The sequence below is a fragment of the Camelina sativa genome, chromosome 11, assembly GCF_030686135.1.
Source record: "Camelina sativa cultivar CO46 ecotype springtype chromosome 11, ASM3068613v1".
NCBI lineage: Eukaryota > Viridiplantae > Streptophyta > Magnoliopsida > Brassicales > Brassicaceae > Camelina > Camelina sativa.
Window position 1 is genome coordinate 39,243,959 of NC_141890.1, and position 23,169 is coordinate 39,267,127.

At 36.7% G+C, this 23,169-nt stretch overlaps 4 protein-coding genes and 3 pseudogenes across 5 annotated transcripts; 1 reads left to right on the forward strand and 6 right to left on the reverse strand.

Annotated features, from left to right (window-relative positions):
* Positions 1-1,646: 1,646 nt before the first annotated feature.
* On the reverse strand, positions 1,647-2,984 carry LOC104725395 (DNA replication complex GINS protein SLD5-like; the record flags this gene model as incomplete). The annotated part of the gene is made up of 5 exons (XM_087472885.1): positions 1,647-2,029; positions 2,177-2,333; positions 2,651-2,737; positions 2,773-2,785; positions 2,830-2,984. Coding segments are annotated over 5 exons (480 nt in total), but the record flags the coding sequence as incomplete, so codon positions are not given.
* Positions 2,985-3,313: 329 nt separating this feature from the next.
* On the forward strand, positions 3,314-4,276 carry LOC104728721 (agamous-like MADS-box protein AGL97). The gene has a single exon (XM_010447666.2). It carries the CDS (start codon positions 3,410-3,412, stop codon positions 4,253-4,255), a length of 846 nt encoding a protein of 281 aa, XP_010445968.1. The 5' UTR covers positions 3,314-3,409; the 3' UTR covers positions 4,256-4,276.
* A 61-nt stretch (positions 4,277-4,337) lies between these two features.
* On the reverse strand, positions 4,338-9,336 carry LOC104725396 (protein GAMETE EXPRESSED 2-like; annotated as a pseudogene). The gene is made up of 16 exons (XR_015572406.1): positions 9,188-9,336; positions 8,759-9,097; positions 8,222-8,676; positions 7,939-8,150; positions 7,791-7,846; positions 7,569-7,710; positions 7,158-7,466; positions 6,965-7,089; positions 6,635-6,852; positions 6,314-6,541; positions 5,991-6,220; positions 5,665-5,903; positions 5,430-5,586; positions 4,952-5,097; positions 4,771-4,865; positions 4,338-4,687 (listed from the first exon to the last, which is right to left on the reverse strand). The product of XR_015572406.1 is annotated as a protein GAMETE EXPRESSED 2-like (transcript).
* Positions 9,337-10,158: 822 nt separating this feature from the next.
* On the reverse strand, positions 10,159-10,300 carry LOC147935158 (U4 spliceosomal RNA; annotated as a pseudogene).
* Positions 10,301-10,499: 199 nt separating this feature from the next.
* LOC147935159 (U1 spliceosomal RNA) lies at positions 10,500-10,623 on the reverse strand (annotated as a pseudogene).
* Positions 10,624-13,325: 2,702 nt separating this feature from the next.
* LOC147935160 (uncharacterized) lies at positions 13,326-14,272 on the reverse strand. Its single transcript, XM_087472886.1, has 3 exons — positions 13,795-14,272; positions 13,575-13,729; positions 13,326-13,442 (listed from the first exon to the last, which is right to left on the reverse strand). The coding sequence occupies exons 1-3, from the start codon at positions 14,270-14,272 to the stop codon at positions 13,326-13,328; spliced, it is 750 nt and encodes a 249-aa protein (XP_087329012.1).
* A 5,439-nt stretch (positions 14,273-19,711) lies between these two features.
* LOC104725398 (protein DETOXIFICATION 55-like) lies at positions 19,712-21,446 on the reverse strand. Its single transcript, XM_010444062.3, has 2 exons — positions 21,393-21,446; positions 19,712-21,284 (listed from the first exon to the last, which is right to left on the reverse strand). The coding sequence occupies exons 1-2, from the start codon at positions 21,429-21,431 to the stop codon at positions 19,830-19,832; spliced, it is 1,494 nt and encodes a 497-aa protein (XP_010442364.2). The 5' UTR covers positions 21,432-21,446; the 3' UTR covers positions 19,712-19,829.
* Between the last annotated feature and the right edge of the window lie 1,723 nt (positions 21,447-23,169).

Below are 23,169 nucleotides of genomic sequence, written 5' to 3' on the forward strand. Positions count from 1 at the left end.
CAATATCGGAATATCCTCCAATAATATTATTGGGAAATTTTCAAAAATATCATTTTTCCTATGTCACTTTTTAAAAATACACTTTCCTATATCACATAAAAATACTTTTATGCTTTGTTGTATAACAAATTCCATGTTTTTTTTTCAAAACTAATATTTTCTCACGATAAATTTATCTTAAGGTTAATTTTTTCAATTAATTATATATATATATATATATATAAATAGTATAATCTTAAATTGGTAAAATACCATTATTTTACTAACCATAAAGTTAGTGTACGAAAACTACAAGGTTAACGATTAATAATAATATAATTTTGTTCCAATCTAATGGGTAATTTATCAGTTAATCATAAAATATATACATGGAACAAAAAAACTCAAATGGATAGAACACCGTCATTTAATTAATCATAAGGTTTACAGTTTAGAAACCTTTTAAACTATATGACTTTCTGCTTTTAAAAACTTATTTTTCTTTCCAAATAAAAATGTAACTATCTAATGGATATTTTCATAGAGAAAAAAAACTCAAATGGGGTAGAACACTTTTTAATTAGTCATAAGGCTTAGAGTTCAATTGGTAAGTTGTAAAGAGAATCTGTAAGCCGGAACGGTAAGCTACTATATAATAGTGCAAAACTGTATAAAATAGCGGTACATAAAAACTATAAAAAAAACATGACTAAAGTTTTTTTGTAACATTTTTGTGATTGGTAAGATTTTAAGCTATATATTTGTAAAGCTTTATAAAGTTGTTACCAATCTAATGTTTAGAAAAATTATAAGACATTTTGTAACAATATTTGTTTTGTTTCTAAAACTGACATGTTATCACAATGCAATTTTCTAATGGTGGTTCAATGAGTGAATCATGCATTTAATCAATTTACATTTTAGAAACTTGTTGCATTTTAACTCTGAGATTACTGTATTTTAGAAAGTGTATACATTGTGAATGATAAATATAATATAGATCGTCGGTGTAGTATTGTTGATTAGGCAGTGTTGCGCTTTACTTGTTTAGAAAATGAGCAATATCCCCTAGGCCACATCTTAATCTTATTTTAAAAAAATTTACGGCCATGGTTAACATATGGTTAAGTTTTAGTACTACTTTATGTAGGGATTTCAATCTTTACAATCACCATCATTTATCCTTTTGTTCTCATTTTTATTATTTTAGTGAAGGAAAAGTTGGCGTAGAATCGGATATTTGTAAGGTCGCACTCGCAGAATGGTTGGTAGAATGTAGAGAAGACGGATGACGCAAAAGATGGTTCGTTAATTTAAGAAGATTGTATTGGGACACTTATTAAGACATTCTAAGAAGATCAATGACGATAACTACGGACGAGCCACAGAATGACAAGTTTCTATCAGGACATAAGGAAACTCATACAATATAAAATTTCACTATATAACTCAAAATCATAAACATTGAACAGAAGAACTACAGAAGGTACTAGCACCACCCAAAACTTATGCTATGTTTTGAGTTCAGATAAAGTCAATTTGGCCATATTCGATTGCTCCTTTTACAATCTTGTAACGTATGAAGTAGAGATCACCGCACTCCATCTCCACAGTCTCGGGGCACTCTCCTCTCCCAAAGTGTTATGAACCAACTATTTGCTTGAGAATTAAGAAACGATTGAAAGCTTAGCTCCCTCTTAACCCTAATTCTCTCTTGAGATTAAGGTTAATTCTTGGGGCTTCCAATCTTATTAATCATAATAGACCTTATATAGGTTTTCATACAACTTAATCATAACCCTAATGCATAAAAGAAATCACTTTAAAATATAGGAAAATATGAAAACCAAAATGTCCTAACCATACTCTAATCTACCTAACCATGATCACGTATCACAAAGTAAGTAAAGGCAAAAACCCACACATAGATTACAGAAAGGTTGTGTGTATAAATGTGTATGGAAAGAGAATTCTCTCACTCTTCATAGACTGAGGGAGACAAAGTTGTTGCTTCGACAAACAACAAAGGTGTCCAAATGCGGCAGGGGCACTGTAAGTTCACAAATAATAGTAGTGTTCAGTAACAGACAGAGAACTCTAGCTACTGTGTGAAAGGAATGCCCAGCTAAATAATGACAAACCAACTCAGAATATGGTTGAAAGTGATAAGGTTAACTGGCTAAGGAAGGTAAGGTACCCATATCGTCCACTTCACTTATAAGGGATTGGTTGAGAACCGAGTGATAATTGTCAGGCAACTTAAGCAGTACAGTCTCTTCCAAAAGCTTTGCTAAATCATCAGCACACCTGTCGATGTATTCTGACATGAGGTTGTGGAACAAAAACTTGTCTATCTGCAACAGTCAAATGAAAACCATTGGAGATACATATAAGGCAAGAAAATTGTCTTTACAGCAAACATATTTGTACAACAGCTAACAACACCTGGTACTATCAAGCAAAAGACAAGTGTATTAACTAACTGTCAAGCAAATACATTCCATTCCAAATATCAGTAACCAACCTCTTCCTAGGAGGAAATGATCAAAAGCAATAAATCCGTTGCAAATATAGATCTCTTACAGTCAAAATCAAAAGTCTATAACGCAACATTCCTGTACTACAATTGACACTTAAATCTGAGAAGATAGGGTGGCAACACAACACACACACCTTGGGAGAAGCCTAACCCTGAGATAAGATCTGAGTAGAAACTGGGTTCTGTCCAAAGGGTCTTTACCATTTTCCACATCAATCCTCAATTGTTTCTTCCTGTAGTTTGATAAATATTACAAACATTTCAAAACTCAAAACAAACAAAACAGTTAGGGATTTAGAGATATTTACCACTAAAATTCGATCTGTTCTTTGGCTCTTTCAACAAGAGCTCCTTCGTACTGAAGAATCTCCGGCGCCGCCTTCTCGTTACGCCACGCCGCTTCCGAATTGCTTCGTACTCCGCCAATGATCCCCCCGCTTCCGAATTCAACGTCCGATGTCCTCTCTCAGACCAAATAGATGCCACAAGACAAGACTGTGGATTTTGGCGCAAAATCAATATCGACGACGAAGGGTTTTAGGGTTCATATGTGTGGGCTTTTGGGCCCAGTCAATTTGATTTGGCAATGGTTTCATATATAGAGGCCCGTGATTATTATTTTGGGCCCAGTCAATTTGATTTGAATCAGCATGTCTAAATTGTTTCCTTTTTCTCTCTGGCATCACCAATTCCTTTACTCGTAGACGAATCTCCTATATATATTAGATAGAGGCCCGTGATATTTTCTTTCATAACACTCTCTAATCTAATCTCTCTTTTTGTAGCAGTTTAGGAAATCATTATTACAAACAAAAGAAAACTCTCTCTCTCTCTCGCTAAAAAACACTCTCATCTCTCTCTCTGATCGTAAGAAACAGAAAAAAAAAGAGAATGGTGAAGAAAGGGGGAATGAAGAGGAAGATCGAGATAAAGCCGATCAAGAAGAAGACTTCCCTCGCGCCTACTTGCAACAAACGCCGTGAAGGTCTCTTTAGCAAAGCCGCTCAGCTTTGTCTCCTCTCCGGTGCACAAGTCGCCGTCTTAGCGACTCCTTCTTCTTCCGAATCCAACGTCTCCTTCTACTCCTTCGGCCACTCCTCCCTCGATGGCGTTGTCTCTGCTTTTCTCTCGGGACGACGTCCTGTTCCCGTTCCTGATCCCGACGATGACAAAGCCATGAGGGAGGACGTTGGTATCTGCTTGACTCGTCAGAACCTAGGGTTAGGGTTTTGGTGGAACAACGAGAGGCTTATCAGATCGGAGGATCCGCGAGAGATTAGTGACGCAATTGATTCCATGTGGACGTTGTTGGGTAATCTCAAGGAATTGCGTGCGGATGAAGCTTCTTTCGTTAATGATCACGACGACCTGAAGAACAACGAGAAGAGCGACGGCGCAACTCAAGAGCCGGATCAAACCCTAAATCATCATCTTCAGTCTACTTCTCCAATAATTCGTTGCATCCCTCCTCCTCTCGATGATCAGTCCACTTGTCCAGATGATTATTCTCTCATACCGGACACGGTCTTCACTGATGATCAGATCCTCCCGCTTTGTGAAAGCTTCTGCGTCACGGACAACAACAACAACAACTCTTTTACTGAAGTAAACTTAGATTTCGATCAAGAGCTGGATATTGATCAACTAATTGATTTCCATACTGATTTTGAAAACTCCCTTGATAATTGGTACACTCATCAGGAGAACCTCGATCAGTGTTTTCCATATATCAGCTAAATTGATCAGCTTCAGTTCAGGTTTAAGTAATACTGTATAACGTTTGTGTTTTTGTTTCTATGTTTTGTGTTGTATTTGTTGGTTTATTTCAAAATCAATTCTTTTCATTAATCTTCTCAGATCAAAATAGGAATTACATATCAATTTGTATATATTATCTGATATTATTGAATTTGCATTGGTAGCTAACCACAAAGGTAATTCTATAGAATCAATTCATGAGAGCATTTACAACCAGAAGCATGACTGTCTTCGTCTGTGGTTTTCTTGTTAATGCATTTCTTTTGCCCATTCCATGAGATTTCTTGATTGTTTGTAATTGTGATAGCTCAGTTTCATCAACTTCTAGCATTCTCTACCTCAAACGGCATAAAACTGTTAATATCTGGTGACAACTGCTTATTCTGCTTGCCGGAAGTTTCAGCGACGTCTCTATATACCAACAAACAAAACACTACTATGTAAAAAGGAAGGGAAATCAATTAAAAGTATACGATTTACCCAATTATTTATACCTCTGAGGATGATGGCGTTTCCACGTACTTTCCGGGAGACAACCAGCGAATGTTGTTGTTGAAACAACATTGTCGTTTAGAAATTCGGCTTTGTCCTGTTCAGAGAAGATAGATCACGGTTTAAATATGGACACAAATGGTTGTAAGAAAACACAAGAGAGATTGAGTTGTTTTTGTTTACTGTTGGTTGCTGTAAACTCTTGTGGGCACAATGTTCACTTCTTCTCTCGTGTACCAGAAGAAACGCGCATTTGCAGGTGAAGAACAGAAGCACAGTAGCGAGAGTGAATACCACGAGCGACTCCATCACAATCATAGATCCTAGAACTGCTACCAAGTGACATAGATATTAAAAGTTGAACCCAAGGAATTATTAGAGGTGGGCAACGAAAACTAAACCAAACTGTGAAAAAAAATCATTTTTACTACTCATCATTTTACTACAATGAATAAAACTAAACCGATTTTTTTAGACTAAACAACACCAACCAAGTCAGAGCCGAATCATTTGAGATCGAGTAACAAAAAACCAAATCCAAACCAAACCAAAACAAGACCAAATCGAAGTGGAACTAACCAAAGTTCTGTTGGTTATAATTTCACAATAACCGAGTCAACCAAACCGAATTGAAACCACACAAAGTATATCATTCACGTACCGTGAGCTGTAAGGGAACTCAATGGTCTCTTTCTGATGAGGTTTACGTGAGCCTCTGCGTGTAAAGGCAGTGAAATTCTCTCGGTACAGTCAAGGTAGCACCCGTAGTTCCCCATGTCACTCAGTTTTAGGGTCAAAACCGCACCATTCTCCCCTCCCTACACAAGATTCATGGTGGTCATGTACACATGAGAAACCAAACACATCTAATTGAAAGATTGAGGATTTGATTTTACATGATGGAGCAGCTGTTGCATGAGTTCGTTGCATTGCTTTATAGTTCCGCGAAACCTGATCCCACTGGCTTTGACATTCACATGTTTAGAGATGGCGGCGTATGTCTGAATTGGCTGCCATTGGAACATGTTTTTGAACTTCAGCTCTGTTGAGTTTATAAGCTCCGACGGTAAGTTTGTCAGCAGAAACCCGTCAGTGACTTCCACAGAAAACGTTACTAAAAATTGAGAATCACCACCTGAAATTTTGCTTTCATCACTCAAAAAGAGAAATGTGTTGCTAGCTTGAAAGTGATCAAGAGTGAATTGTAAATTGTTAGCATTACCGGGGAAATGAACAAGATCTGGATCTCCAGCTGAAAAGTTGAACTTGTCTCTTTCCGGGTGAAAGATGAGTGATTCACTCCCGTTACTCTCCAGCATTATATATTGAGGAACGTTAATGTACGGCGGATCATTTACAGGTTCAACAAAAACCGGAACATCCAGATGATTGATCCCGTTCTTGTTCTTTGTGGACAGCCGAAGAGAATCAACACCAGCAAAATTCTCATTTCTGAGGCAGACAAGACCAAAGAATAAAAATGAGAGTGGCATCTGAAACTCTTGTAATACTATAATAACTATCTGTGATTCCATATATGTATACCCGAGATATTGAATGGACTGAAGTGCAGGATTGATAACTCCTACTTGTCCTTCTAAGATTAAGAGCCTTCCATTTTCACCTCCATTGCTAACTGAGAGTCTTCCACTTGAAGGCAGTCTAAACTACATCAGCATTGGAGATAAAATGACCGATCCCGAAAGTGCTTGTACTGTAACTGAAATGTTCTCTGACAGGTCTGAGTAGCTTATCTGCAACCCAGAGAAGCCACTGTAATAACATTCAAGAACAGGATTACTATAGCTGCAGTGGAGTATTAGTAAGATAAACTAACGTAAACAAGAAAAGACGAAGAATGCTTGCCCATATCTCGGACTAATAAGATCTTCAGTTGCTTGTAATCCGCCGGAAAATGAGACAAACTGAGGAGGAGCAGTAAGAACAGAGATGTAGACTGTAGCTGCGGCTAAGTTTCCATTTATATCAGCTATTATATAAGGAAAGGAGTCGTTTCCTGAAAAGTCCTTGATTGGCGTGTATCTAAGCACGTTTCCATCTCTCAGAAGAGAACCATGACCTGGCTAACATCCAAAAACAAATAGAAAACAACAGTTTACAGACAAAGATTTTGCTGCCGTCAGATGATTTAACTATCTGCAAAAACATAGAAGAAATGCAACTTTCGATCCTCACTTGTGAGAAACCGAGCATGCTCGCATTGCCGCCAGCAAAATAGTCGTTTTCCAGTGGTTTAAAAGATATTGACTCATCTTCCCATACACTGACTGGATCATTATAGGCTCTTGGAAAGTATCCATCTGAAATCATGGCAGAATCTCAAAAACATGCAAATCATGGTGTGAAAGAAGAAAAGTAATGGACTTACAGCTGTACACATTTACTTCAAAGGGGCAAGGTTGGATATGTTTATTGTCAACGGAAACGCAAATGTGGTAAGTACCCACCTCCATGGCCAGATAACTACCAGTATAGGTCCCATCATTATTATCTACAAATTCCCATGTAGTGAAACTTGAAGTATTAGCTGAGGTGATCTCCAACTTCAAACGGGACGGTTGTGACGGTACAGGATTGTAGAAGCCGTCCAAGAGCAACACCACAATTTCATTCTTGATTTGCTTTGGCACTTTTCCACTGAATTGGGTCACACTACACGCCGCCACATTAACTTCACCTGAGAAAAGCAAGAGTGAGAATGGGCCTTTTCCAATTTACTAGACACTCTCTAAACATTGGAAATATCTAGTTGTCTAGATTCGGGTAAGGAGCAGGATACCTGCATATACTTCCGTGATGAAAGGCTGGCCTCCATTGAGGACTATGTTTCCAGATGATATAAGAATTTTATAGATTCCACTCCTTTTTGCAGTATAAGTTACGTCGAAAATACTCGCTTGAGTCGCTAGGTTACCTGAAGCCTGCAAGAAAGAACTCCCCTTAAGTCTCTAGGCCTAATCAGGTATGCATACGCACAAATGCAGAGAGAGAGTCTTCTTACTCTTCTGCCATGTTGCTCATACAAGGGGGTAGCAGTTAGGTAACTTGATCCACTCCCTGTTAAATCATTTGCCAAAATAAGCCACAAGTGAAGAAATTGTGGCTTGTGGTTGTATGGTTGGCAGAAGAAGGAAAGTAGGAAATTGTACCATTGAGGGTGTCTCTTGGCTGTATGGTTGGCAGAATAAATGAGGAATCAGCGTCTAGTAGGATTCTGACCTGAAGTCTATCCGCTTGGACTGACGAGGGGTAACCATAAGCATCAGTCGATTCAAGTAAATAGAGAAGCCAAGAGACTCCCCAGCAATAGAAGCATTGATCCCTGAACCATTTACTATACTTGTTGATCCATCACAATAACCTGTCAAGAAAACAAATAAGAGGACTAAAAGAAAAACATCATACCATAAAGCAGTTTAGGCAAACACTGACCTATATATACTGTATACGCATGTGGCATACCAGAGATGCTCACATTGTGCTGCTTGATATCAGAAAGAGTAAGCAAGAAATTTCCTGGTTCAAAAGAGGCTAAAAGACATAAACTGAATCCCCGGCTCTACATACTCAAACTGGAAATCTGATACCGGTATGGACAAACCAGTCTCTTTTTCCACCACATCAGCATCGAATTCGTAAAAACCAGAAACGAGGTTTCCAAATCGATCTCTCTGGTGTAAGAAGATGTCCATTTTAGAAAACATCTGCCATGTGTTTAGCTCTGACTTCCATATGCTCACACAATTGGAAACATCCAAAGGTCCTGCTCAAACATGGCTCATAAAGAAGAGACAAAGAAAACCCCTGAAACTCAATCACCTTCCCGGCTTCAAACACATTCCTTAGTCCCATCCAAGACACAACACATACCGATGGGTACATCATCCCTTCACAAAAATTTATTAGTATAATCTCTCTGATTACTTTTAATCCAAAAATTTCGAGGAACATCAAAAAACTCAAAGAAACCTGTTTCGACTTCGAAGTGTAGCGACGAATCCAACACTTTGAAATTGTCTTCGTCTATAACGATGTTGAAGATCCCAACCATGATTGGAGTAAAATAAATCTTCCAATTTCCAATATCTTCGCCGAGATGTAGCCAAACCCCAGAAATGTACCAACTGTTGCCGATTTTGCCGTTTACAGTAACTGTGGGCTTAAACGCTCTCTGACCTAACGAAGCGTTGCCATGGTTTTCGAAATTCCCGACAACTTTGATCGAAATCGCAGCGATTTCGCCAGATTTGAACTTTCTCTTATCATCCGACCAACTGAATGTAAATTTCGGGAGCCCAGATTCTTCATCTACGGTAAAGAGAAAACACTCCAAAAAAAAATCAAAAACCCCGTCGAGTACAATTAATAATGCTAGTGAAGAGAAAAACACAAACGAACCTGTGGATTGGGAAATTGAGATCGCATTGTAGAAGAAGAAGAAGAGAGTTAACAGTTTGATAGCCATTGATTAAAAGAAGGAGAAACTGTATCATCGATTTGATGTTTTCTTTGGGGATCAACTGCTCTGATTTTTTTTTTTTTTTGGGTTTTTTGAATTGGGACATTTTTTTCTTTTTTCTTTTTATGAAATAATTTTGGGTTTTGATCGATGGATGGAAAAGCAACACGTGTCATTAGTGCAATTATTAACCGTTTGATTTATCAGTTTTTTCTTTCTTTTGAAAAAAGGGTTTATTGATTTATCAGTTTGTTCTGATCACAACATTCGGAAGTCTATAATGTTTAGATCGAGCGTCTTTATTATGTTCATGAATGTTGTTTATACGATGGTTGTCAAGTATGACATTAATTATATAGATGCTGCATGTAGACGTCTTAACTTATCTTCATCGTTAAAGTGACAAAAACGTTAACAAGATTCAGTTAACTACACTGCAACTTTAGACTCAGTTTACAGTGTTTAATATGCAAATTAAAGTTTGGTTTTCATATACATATATCTTGTATGATGAACATTTGTTTTGAGAATATGATGTAATCATCATATACATACATAATCTGATCTGATCTAATCGAATCAATGTTAACCACCACACAAGACTTTTGTTTTCCTATTAGCATTTACGTTCGGTTTCAAAACAGATCCAGGCCAAGAAACTAAAACAGTAAAACCCAAACCAATCCAGAAACCTATCGTATTGGTTTGAAGAGCCAAGTAATGACTTCAGCCTCTACCACTTTTGTTAGTCTGTTTGCATAACAAGGTTCGTTGCTGACTTAGAGGTGCTATAGCTACGACCATTGAAACAAGGAGAGCTCTTCCATAAATTTTTAGTTGACCCTTTAGCTTTCAGACAAACAAACAATGCCATGAGTTGAGAAAACAAAATTTAAACCGAGGATTGTAGGGTTTTACCCCGAAAGGAGCCCTTCCAGAAATTCTTAAAGGCTTTTACACCTATGAGGGGGTTTGGGAATAGTTTTCAACCAGCACTAGACGCGTCTCGGTTAGAACCTCACTAGCTGCGTCATTGCCCCAAGCGCAAAGATAAGTTTCATTCGACAAATGCCTCTTTCTTTAAATACCAAAACAAAACCGACCAAGTTGATGTATTTTTCCAAGACTCCATCCAAAGTAAGAGATATATACGTTTTCAAAAGTTAACATTCCTAATAAATGGAAAATGTACTTTGTTAAATAAAGTAAGAATAGCTAAATATGATTAAGACTAAAAATGGTAAAGATCGCGTGAACGCAGGCTCTTCCACTTGGGGAGACCTTAAGCTAAGCACCCCTCCTTTATGTGCAATGGAGGTCACTAGCTTAGGCCACTCGTCTTCTTGGTCACGAGTTGACCCGTCCAGGTAAGTACTTTTCTCTGCCGGCCTACATCTTGTTTTATACTCTGCTTCTTCAATTATACTTTCAGTTCTAAGCGATGTGGGATTGATATGTTCATTCTCTTAAAAAAACGACATGAGTTTAATGTTATACACATGGATGGGCCATACGTTCTCTAAGCCCATTCTAGTGGATGGGAATACTTATCAAACGTTCTTTACTAATTGAAAATATCAAAATATCATGAATCTGTGGATCGATAATAATAAAGTGTCATACATTACTAATTAACACATGGCACGGTCACTTAGAGCATCATTAGTTAATACCTCTCCTAGCATACTCTCAAATTTATTAATCATTAGGATCAAATCCGCGCTACAGCACGAAAAAATATTTATAAATATAATTTAATATAAACATAACAAATATCAAATCTAACTTTCTCTAACATATGATTATGAAATTTACAAACCACATAACTCTTGAAAAAATCAGTGATACTATTTATTGACATATAGTGTGTACCATATATTTTAATATTGTTTCTATTAGTTAAGTATGAAAATATAATAAAGACAAATAAAGAAAAATACGATCCGTCGCAGATGAATACTACTTTTTTGCATGTATAGTATTGGTACAATAACTTTAACATTGTGCTTAATTTTTTTATTAATTACACATTAATTAAAAAGTTAGTCCATAATTTAAATAGCAAAATACGTCATATAGTTTTTCAATAAAATTTGTTTTCGTAAATATTTGGATAGTATATTTTGTGAATAAAAATTCATGTGTACCAGCTACAAAATTTGGTTAAGTCATCTACAAAAAAAATAAAAGTCTAATCATTCATCAAATGATGCATACATATAATACAATAATCGAATATATTAGAAAGGACTAAACATAATGGATAATATTATATTCAAAAATTCTAACCAACCGATTCAGTTACATTTTCGTGAGCTTCCACAATCCATTTTGCAACCAATTCACATCTGCAATAATATGGGAACAAAAGGTACAAACTAAATAATGTCCAAGAAAATACAAATACAAATGAGAAAATGTAGTAGACTTACCAATGCTTTTGATTTTCTAGAATTTGGTTAAGTCATGTATAAATGAAAGTCATTTAAGCATATAAAAATGACTTAACGGGTTAGGTTTTGTTTTTACCTTCAAAATATTATATTTTCCAATTAAACCTACAATTTCAAAGAAAAGGACTAATATTAGATTAAACAAAATGAATGAGAAAAAGTCATTTCTATATTACTAACATATTAGAAAGTGAGAATTAGAGCTTACATATGATTCGGTCAAAATCATCATCAACTTTGTAATTTGTCTCTCTTTTGTAAGTTGAGTATTCTTCTTACAATGAAGCACTTTTACCTGAATTTTCTAGGTTTGTTTGAAAGGTTTGATAGCATTGAGGCTTGTGAAACCATCATTACCAGCCATATTTTTGTCACAATTTTGCAAATAGAGTTTAGTGGGGAAAATGAGAATGATATGAGAATAGCACAACGTCATGCTAATATTTATAGTTTAGAGAACTGACTATAGGTTTAGGGTTTTGAAAATATTCTTTGAAGATTACACAGGTTTGTTAAGATCACATTCAGTTAGTATCTATTTTGTGTACATAGGTATTACCCAAATTAAAATGATTTGAACTACAACATTCCAAATTTAAATAGAATAATATATAGATAACTAACATTCCCATAAATTTTGTTTACTATTGATTAATTCATAAAATATTAAATATTCAAGATCCCTATGATTACGTAATACTTTGATATCTATGGTTTGAAATTTCCGAAATTCATTACGTTGGATTAAATTTGATTTTTTTCCAAATTAAATTTGAAAATACAACAGTATCTATGAGCGTATATTGCTTCAATATATTTTTTTTTATTAATTTCCTTTATGAAGATATGATATTGATTAGGAACTTTTGGTTGAAACGTTTATTATTTATGGCAACTACTTAAATTACAGTTTCTGCCCATAAATGATATTTCTATAATTAAAATTCCCGAAATAATTTATTTTGGTATTTTCATATTTACTAACTGATTAATATAACACTAATTTCGTTAGTTTCCTAATTTACAGGCACCAAAAATATTCTCGCAACTACAATTGTTTTGTTTTGGAAATCTATTTAAGTTTCATTTAATATTTATTATGTACGATTTAATAAGACCCAATAACCCATTTATAATTTTCGGATATTGCTCACCCCAATCCGATTACCTTGATTTCGGGTTTGTTTTTTTAATTGACCCGAAGTAATTTTGTACTTCGAAATATTATTAATACTAATTTAAGTAAAGCAACTCTAAGAGTATTTTTTCAAAATCATTCATTTATTAGAGAACCCAAACAGGATTGCTCAATTGTTTAAATAATAATTTTTAATTTTTTAGTAATTATCAATTTTAATAATATAAAATAACAAAACAATTATTAAACATTTTATATTACGTAAAACTTTGGAATCTTAAACATATTTAACAAACTTTGAAATATTGAACATATTTTACAAAATTCAAAATAGTTCACATATTTTACAAAATTTGAAATATTAAACATATTAAATAAAATTCAAAATAAGATTTATTGTGCGGTTGTCCCAAATTTTTGCCAGATATGCTCAAATTTTTGTCATTTGTGTATTATGAACGTCATTTCGAATGCCCATCATATTATTTATAGTTGTTGGCATATCTGTAGAATACGATAAATCGACATGAGAAGTTCCGCTTCCTTCTCCGTGATAGAACTCCGAGGGATAGTAGAATTTGTATTCATGTCGTTCGTCTTCCACTATCATGTTATGCAGGATGATACATGCTATCATTATTTTTCCTATTTTTCCTTTATCCCAAAAAAGTGCGGGATTTTTCACGATTGCAAATCGTGCTTGCAAGACTCCAAATGCACGCTCTACATCTTTACGACATGCTTCTTGATTTTGAGCAAAGAGTTTTGCTTTTCGGCCACGTGGAAGTGTAATGGATTGGATGAAAGTTGCCATTTCGGATAGATACCGTCAGTGAGGTAGTACGCCTTATTGTATTGTCGTCCATTGACAACGTATGTAACTCTCAGACCTCGGCCCCTAGGATATGATCAAACACCGGTGAGCGGTCCAAAACATTGATATCATTTAACGTACCTGGTGGTCCAAAAAATGCGTGCCAAATCCATAAATCTTGTGATGCCACAGCCTCTAGTACGATTGTCGGTTTTCCAGATCCACGTGAATATTGTCCTTTCCACGCAGTGAGACAATTCTTCCACTCCCACTGCATACAATCTGTGCTCCCTACCATTCCGGGGAAACCGCAATGTTCTCCAATATTCATCAATCGTTGGAGGTCTTCCGTTGTAGGTCTTCTGAGATACTCGTCTCCAAACAGATTTATAACTCCCTCAACAAAATGTAGAAGGCATTTGTGGGCGGTTGTTTCAGCGAGTCGTAAATATTCATCCACCGCATCTGCCGCACATCCGTATGCCATCATACAGATAGCTGACGTACATTTTTGAAGTGCAGAAAGACCGAGCCTTCCAGAAGCATCTCGCGTTTGTCTAAAGTATGAGACTCCATTCTCAATAGGATTAACAATACGAATGAACAATGGTTTATTCATTCTAAAGCGACGGCGGAACATAGCTTGAGTATAAGTTGGATTATCACTAAAATAATCATTCTATAACCGAGTGTGGCCTTCTTCGTGGTCTCTATTAATGTGCATTCTTCGGATTATTGGAGCTGGTGGTACTGTCGGGTGAGTGTAGTGGTATTGAATCTCATCCACTAAACTATCAACCTCCTCCTCTACCATTTCTTCAATTTCATGATCAGAACTCCAATTAAACATTTTTTATGAGAAGTTTGGTTTATTTTGAAATGGATTTTGGTTTTTGATGTAAGGGTTTATGTAAATGTGTTTTGGCTTATGACACTTTGGGTTTGTTGTTGAATATTAAACAACAAGAAATGAAGAGAAGAGAAATGTAGAAGAAGAATCGAATGAGGATGAGTATAGAAGTGAAGTAGTTTTAAACTGATGTGTTATATAGACCAAAGACAACATACACGGCTCAAGAAAACAAAACCCATTCACGGCTTGAAGTACATGATAGCAAAACCTATTCACGGGTTGGACAAAAACCAAAAGTGTTCTCATAAAAAAGTCATACAAACCTTACAAAAGATAATCAACACTACAGTGGACACTACATACCAAAAGATAAGCAACATGTGACCATAAAAAACAAGAGAACAACACACGGGTTGAACACTGTCCCCTTCGTGATTGCACTCGCTACTTGTTTCCTTCCCCGTGACAACGAGACAGCTTAATATTTGTCCTCAAAAACCTGAAACAAACGAATAAAACACCACGGTATAATTAGTCTAGGCTCCAACAAAAGACAACACAACAAGAGACATACAATCTAACAGAATAAACAAAAGAACAACACCTAGATGTTTGTCACCATCTGGTCTATGAGTTTGTCCCTAAGTGTAACTTTAGCGGGTGTTAGTTCACCCTTGTTAATAAGGCTGTCTAGCAATCTCATTTTGGCATGTATCTCCTTAGCGGCTTGTTCTTGCTCCTTTATTGCTATGATCCTATCTAACTTAGCCACAAAACCATCCTTCACATCAACAATCACTTTCGGTTTCTTCCCTTTTCTCTTAGAAGCTTTAACCCGCGGAGGCCTCATCTTAGCTCCATCATTGCACTCTCCGGGTGAGTATGCTCCTTCTGAAGTGAGTTTAGTCCGCCTATGGCTACACTCCTCCGTGATCCATTTCTGATCATGCTTCAATTCCCTCCAGCAATGTCCTAGCAGAAATGGCTTGTCCATGTCGTTCTTGAAAAGCTCATACGCCATGCTCAATACGTCATCTTTTGATTCTCCACTCTTTCTACTTGAACTCGCTTGTGCGTAACACCCCACAAACTTATTGACCGAGTGATTTATCTTGTTCCACCTAGCCTTACATTGTGAAGGCCCTCTTGCTATTGAACCAGATGAGCGATCGTTTGCTTTGTAGTAGTCAGCAACCCTCTTCCAGAAACTTTGAAGCTGCTGCTCATTACTTACAACTGGATCATTGCTTGTGTTTAACCAAGCGCTTATGAGATTGACATCCTCCTCTGCAATCCACCGCTTTCTAATTCCTCTTCCTCCGTCTTCTTCATTCTCATCAACTGTTAACTCGATACAGTCTTCAGAGTCAGATGATGGGCTAAAGTGAAGTGGCATAGAAGAGAATCCAGGACTAAAGTGTACAGGTTGAGAAGAGAAGGTAGAGGTAAAGTGGACAGGCTGAAAAGAGAAGGTAGAGTTAAAGTGGACAGACTGAGAAGAGGATGTATTTGGAAGAATCAGATTATCAGAACTGTTGGAGTCTTTTTGAGAATTCATAAGATCAACAAAACATGTATGTGGAAAACGATTAAGGTTTCTAGGATCCATTGCTTATGTTAGTGAAAGCTGATGTAAAACAAAAAGGGTTTGTAGAGAAAAAGTTAATGGTTTAGGTTAGTTGGTAAGGTGAAGTTTACTTTTAAACCAAGTGGATTAAGGTTTTCAAATTTAAGTTTTTACCTACACTACAACAACCACAAATTTATTACATTAAAACAACCTACAAATCCTACAACATCAAACAATAAGTTTGATGTTGAAGCATTCATCAATGACTGACTTGACAAGTATCTTCCTAATAAAGTACTAACCATATTTAATACAACCAACAAACAAAAAGCAATCATCAATGACTGACTCGACTCAAACAATTGATCAAAACTTAAACAATTGATCAAGACTTGAACACTTTAAGAAAAATAAAAGACAAACGGGTTTCGAAAAAGACTTAAACACTTGAGGAAATAAAACAACAACACACGGTTTCATCACTTATGAAAGCAATAAGACCAAACCTTTTCACACAATTTTATACAAAACATCAAACATTCAAACAATCAAATACAACAACAATGGTTCAACAAACTATAACACAAAGACAAACATAACACTTCAAGCATATAAACACAAACAAAATCTAACAGACAAACTCATTCCAACACAGAAACTCAAACCAAATCTAACAACAACATTTGAAAGAATCGGATTCCATACCTTTCAAATAAGAGAATCCAACCACTGTGTCCACTTCATGAATACCACTCTTTAACATTTAACCTCGCACAAAACATGACAAAAGAGTCAATATTAATCACACAATTACTTATACAAAAGATAAAACTAAAACATTCTACCCTTAAGTAAGAACAACAAACGGCTTCACTCTACAAGCTATAACAAGAAAGATAAACATATCTAATCACATAAAAGACAATCAGACAATAAATCGATTAAAGCTCATAACCGTAAACCCTCCAAACAAATCTCTCAAACAATTGAACATCAAACAAATCTCACAATCTACGCCTAATAAGTCAAATCGACAGAAAACATTCACCATTCTAACAATCAATCTAATTAATCTGAAACCCTAACAACTAAAGACCACCCGATATGAATCAACATAACATGCAATAAATCGGAAAATGAAAAGACCAACCTTCTCTTTGCGATTCGTTAGCTAGTGGCCCTCGCTGTTCGCTGTACGCCACCAGAAGAAACCTCCCCCGTCCTTGTCCCACCAAATGGAACCTCCACCGTCGTTGTCCCGCCAAACGAAACCTCCACCGTCGATTTGACTTTAACACCCAACCGTCAAATCAACAATAGACACCAATCTGGAATCCAAAAGCCTCTGGGTGACCATCAACCAACCAGTTTAAGCCAAAAAATTCAATGGATTCGACGTGAATCCATTGATTTTTCCGATTACATATGAATCGCGTGTTCTCTCGCCAGAGTTTTTGAGAGAGAAGAGAGAGAGAGACATAAGGGAAGAAAGGGAAAAGAAAATGAAGAAAAAATAAAAAAAACGGTTTTATATTTACGAAACCACAATTCAGGAGCCGCCACGTAACGCTCCTAAAGGGTTGCTCAAAATCCTTCCGACAGCAACGGTTCTCCGTTTATGGACCCATATATGGGTTGTTTATTATTAATTTGCGGCCCAAATCCAAGAGTAACTTAGTGAGTACCCCTTACTAATGATGGTCTTACTTTTTCTCCTGATGTTCACTCACTCATATGATAATGCATTTTTGGCACTATTTTCTTTGTTTGGAGGAGATGTAATTCACTTCTCAGCTACACAGCTCGATGTCCCTGAAGTTACTGAACTTAAAGTGCAAAGTCCAACTCAAGGTGTGTGAATATTTGCATAGGAAGTTGACTACACAATGAAGTATGCGAGGTGCTCATAATTTTGCCAAAGTCTCTTTGGACTTCGACTGGTTCATTCTTGTTTACTGGCTTGAAACCCATTTTAAACCAGGACCAGGCCAAACTAACTTTTTCTTCTCCTTCTCTTTTGCCTTTTGAATGTTTTCGATTCCTTGTGTTTTCTTTTTTTTGAATGGTTAGAGACTTAGAGTAATCTCAACTGCATTACATCTGCCTTGACCTTTCTTAGTTCTGTTAGCGTATATAAGCACAAATATGAACGTACGTATTGTTGGAGATGGATCCGGTTATCTTCTGGTTCACTTATGGTTAAGAAGACTTGGTCATCAAGTTGGTCGTGAATCTCTCGAGATCAGCTGAGTGATTTAGTTTCCTTAATATGCAGAAATCTGATTTGTACTGATTGTTTTTGTGTTTATATACGTATGTAGATCGAACATCAATAATATACAGAAAACATTTGATCCTCTGTTTGTTCACGTATTATTGTCTCCTTGTTGACTGTTGTTAAATTTTCATTTCAAACTCCATCCACTCAAATGCTCACACGTTAAGTTGTTTTTATTTCCGCTTTCCCCATTGATATTAGTTTGTCCAATAATAACAAACTCATAATTGTGGTGTCAAGTTTACGATTAAGCATTTTACTTTATTCTTGCGAACCTGGCCGTGTGAATTGACAGAGATCGATCGGTAAGGGTTTAACAAAAAAAAAAATTAATTGTAGACAAAATTGCTCAAGCGAACGTGTTGATGTAGACAAAAAAAAAAAAAAAAAAAAAAAACAGTGGAAATGATGAAGGGACACGTGTTAAGCAAGACACGTCATGAATCGTGATGGTACGAACGGAAGGTATATGAAGTCTCTGAGGTAAAAAACGTCAAACCTCAAAGGTCTTAGTATTTGTTAACAACAAAGGAAACAAAACATATTGTGTGTCTCTCTCCTTATCTCCTGCCCACCTATCTCCTTCGGGCTTACTTTCACTACACCCAAATATGTATATTGTTTCTTGGCTAATGTATCTATTAATTAGATTTACCGTTTCTCCATTTACTAATTTTAACCGGAACATAAATTCTTTTGCATACAAAATTTCTAGATATATATATGGTCATACAAATTTTCTGAAATTAGGCAACTCAGTTTCATCACCGCTTCACCATATAACTAAAAATTATTGATGTCAAATTTAGTTATTAGAACAAATAGTTAAAATTACTTTCTTTTCTGTTAGTGGATTAATCATATGCCACATTTGTTTTGAATCTCAATGATATTATGTTTTTGAAAATGTGACAGTGATGTTTGTTTCATTTCAAACCTCATTAAACATATACTAGCTGCTTTATTACACTGCCAACATGTAAACATTAATTTGGATTGAGAATGCAGAATAATATATTTCCATTTAAAGGTTTCTGAAAGTATGGGATTAAAGCTTTAGTTGTTGTGAAAGATAATTAAGGTGAAGAAAAGAAGCGAGAAGGCCACAAGGACACTAATATGATGCCTATTTTGGTTATGGGTACACATGCACATGCTTGCACATGTGTTCCGGCCAATAAACTCTTGTTTTTCCATGTGGTTCGGTATCTCTATATACACTCATGCACCCAAATTATCTTACACGTCATGGTCATAGCCATCGCATCCGTTGAAGTCGTCATCATCCAATTTATGAATCCATTCGCTTCAATAATGCAAACCTTGGTTTCCATAAAGTTTTACATTCTCTCCTTAATTGTCTAATGAAGACACTTGTATTAATGTATAACAAACATACATATAGATATGGAAACAATTTGTAATAAAAGAAGACAGAAACGGAGATACAGTATGAAGAACCAAAAATATTGCTGTTAGTATAGTATCCCTTCTTCGCATTTTACAATAATTTGATCGACATCAGGTGAAACGACGTTTTTACCCACCAAGTCATGAGCCTTCAGAGACTCTTTGTTCCAATCTGTGTTATAGACAACGGTCAAAATAGAGATTGCACAAGCTAGCTGTGCCCCAAGCAATCCATAACATAGGCCCATGAAGCCTAAACCCGACACAAACGCTAAAACAACGGCCACGGGTGCTCCAACTACATAAAAGGCGTAGAAATTAATCTTAGCTCCTACACGTGGCCTCGCGCTGCCACGTAGGATCCCACAGCTAATGGTTTGAGGACAGTTGGCAAGCTCACAAGCTCCTATCACCGGAAGAACCGCCGACGTCAGCTCGAGGACTACTCCGTCCGCCGTGAAAACTCTCCCCCATGCGTCTCTCCCCACGGTGGTCCCCACAAGTCCAAATACTGACACGGCCAAGGCGGCCCCAACCGCTACAGTCGCCGCGGTACGTGCTTTCTCCGGCCGTCCTGCTCCTAACTCGTTGCTTACCCTTGTGGAGACCGCGGCAGAGAGGGCCGTCGGGATTGTATACATCAATGACGTTGTTTGGATCACGATGGCGGCTGTTGCAAGCGCCACCTTCGGCTCGGGGAGATATCCAGCGAGGACCGTCATGAACTCGTACCACCACCACTCCAAACAAACTGCCATACAGCTCGGGACAGCGAATTTGACCAGCGTTGTCCACACTTCATCTTCACCGGGGTCTCTCAAACCTGACAGCATCAACGGCGTATCAAGACAAAGAGACTTAGAACTGGTTTTGTCGTTTTCGTTGTCGTTGTTGTTTTCCAAGTAGATGTAGCAAAGGAGAAGCGACAAGGAGATGAAGTTGGTCAGAAAAGAAGAGACGGCGACTCCGGCGACTCCGAGAGAGACGTAAAACGTGAAGAAAGCGGTAATGGGAAGATGTAAAAGGACGGAGACTAACGTGCACCACATCAAAGGCCAAGTGGTACCTTTACAACGTAAGTAAATACGTAAAGGATGAAGGAAGCTATTAGCAAGAAGATCAGGCAAAGAGAAGGTGCAATAGAGAGATGCCACACGTGTGATGTCATGTTGTTGGCGGAGCATTAACATTAGAGGCGTGAGGTTTAGCCAGAGGAGTGAGATGGGAAGAGAAGCTAAAAGAAGGAGTAAGATGGTTCGCTTGAGGGTTAAGGAAGCGAGTGAAGGGTTTTTGGAACCGATGGCTTGACCACAAAGTGGTTCCATACCAGTGGCTAAACCGGAGAGGACGGAGTAACCGGTTATGTTGGTGAAACCGACGGCTAAGGCTCCTCCAGCGAGCTCGAGACTACCGAGCCGGCCCATACACACGACGGAAGTCATGTTCTTTAGGTAGTTTAATATGCTCATGGCGGCCACCGGGAAACTTATGTCCCAAATCCTCTTCATCTCCTCCACCACCTTTTAAATATTTTAAATGACAAAAATAAATAAATAATGAGAAGAGATATTTGAAAGACTCTAGCTGAGGGAGAAGTGTACCGAGAATATAAATTTTAGATATAATACCTCGGGATTTATGAGACGTGAGTCTTCTTCGACCACCATTGTTAGAATTTGTTTCGATTGAGATGAGAGATTTATAAAATATATATGAAGAGAAGATGCCGTTTTATAAAGATCTTTTTTTGTTTTGTTTAGTAACGTGGGGTTTGAGTTTGGCATGGTTTTTTTTTTTTTTTTTTTTTTTTTCTTTTTTCTTTGGGCTGGTGATGTGATGTCATTATTTATATAACATTTTTATGTGAACTCTAATGTATAAGTATTAGATTATTAGTATATACAAGAATATAAATACAAACTACGTACGTATAGTTTGAGAAAAAAGTATGACTAAAATCAAAACGATCTTTATTAAAATTCGAGACGACTCTATCCTAAATTTTATTAAACAACAGAATTTATTGACCTAAAAAAAAGTACGAATCCAAATCTGATTTTGTCGTACAAAAGTGTCACATAAACAAACGAAAGTATAGGCATGTGGATTTTAAAAGAACAAAAATAGAACAAAACTCAAATCAAATTTCTTCTCAACATTCTGATCAAATTAGTACAAAGTTCCATTATTGATTATTGTTGATGTTTTGTGTTTGTGTGTTTACGATGATGAAAAAACAGAGTAAGAAAGTAATACTTTTATTGATCTAAAATTTGAATGTATTACAGATTCGATTGTGTTGTGATACAAAGATTCGATCTATGCTTATATGAACCGAACCATTGTGTTGTGTGATAACAGACACAACTTTTTGATCAAAAGACACAACTGTAAAACTGAACAACTTGTATCCCTTAATCAAATAGCTAACTTATATAAATGTGTTGTGTTATGTAAATGTGTTATATTATGTAAATGTGTTGTGATGCGAGATTTGATTATGCTTCAACATTCCCCCTTAATCATATCTCGGCTTCACTCCAAGCTTTCTTCTAAGCTTTTCAAACCTTGTAACACTTAAAGCCTTGGTAAGTATATCCGCGAGTTGATCTTCACATTTGCAATACTCAAGTTGAATGAGTCATTTGTGCTCAGCTTCTCTCACGTAATGATACTTGATCTCTATGTGTTTTGTTCTTTGATGCTGCACCGGATTCCTTCCAATTGCTATTGCAGACTTGTTGTCACAGAAGATGGGAGTCCCTTCTTCAAGCTTTAAACCGAAGTCTTCTAATAGTCTTTGTAACCATATGGCTTGATTTGTTGCTGCACATACTGCGATGTACTCTGCTTCCATCGTTGATTGAGCCACTGTTTGCTGCTTACATGACTGCCAACAAAACATAGTTGATCCAAGACTAAAAACATAGCATGTGGTGCTTTTCTTGTCTTCAGGACAACCACCCCAATCACTATCCGAGTAAGCTATTAACCTTGGTTTCTCTTTTCTTGTAAAGAATACGCCAAAGCTTGAGGTTCCCTTGACGTATCTTAACACCCTTTTGGCTTCTTGATAATGCTTCATGCGTGGTGATGACATGTATCTTGATAGATAGGAGCTTGCATACATCACATCAGGTCTTGATGCACACAAGTACAAAAGTCCTCCAACAATGCTTCGATACTTCAATGGATCTCCAAATTCTTTGTCTTCATCTTCTCCTCCTTTTCTTTTTTTTTTGTGGTGTAATTGGAGTGCTCACACTCTTGCTTTCCTTCATCCCAAACTTATCAATAAGTTTGTTTGCATATTTTTCTTGTGAAAGAAATATGCCACGATCATCTTGGATCACTTCCATCCCAAGGAAGTAGTTCAGCAAACCAAGATCAGTCATCTCAAATTCG

What these genes read in the sequence shown, in the direction of transcription:
- LOC104728721 (XM_010447666.2), top strand. Translation starts at nt 3,410, where the DNA reads ATGGTGAAGAAAGGGGGAATGAAGAGGAAGATCGAGATAAAGCCGATC.
- LOC147935160 (XM_087472886.1), bottom strand. Translation starts at nt 14,272, where the DNA reads ATGAATAAACCATTGTTCATTCGTATTGTTAATCCTATTGAGAATGGA. An exon ending in CGCATTTTTTGGACCACCAG is followed by an intron (nt 13,730 to 13,794) that starts GTACGTTAAATG and finishes CTAGGGGCCGAG; the next exon opens with GTCTGAGAGTTACATACGTT. An exon ending in TCAAAATCAAGAAGCATGTC is followed by an intron (nt 13,443 to 13,574) that starts GTAAAGATGTAG and finishes ATAACATGATAG; the next exon opens with TGGAAGACGAACGACATGAA.
- LOC104725398 (XM_010444062.3), bottom strand. Translation starts at nt 21,431, where the DNA reads ATGGTGGTCGAAGAAGACTCACGTCTCATAAATCCCGAG. An exon ending in CACGTCTCATAAATCCCGAG is followed by an intron (nt 21,285 to 21,392) that starts GTATTATATCTA and finishes AATATTTAAAAG; the next exon opens with GTGGTGGAGGAGATGAAGAG.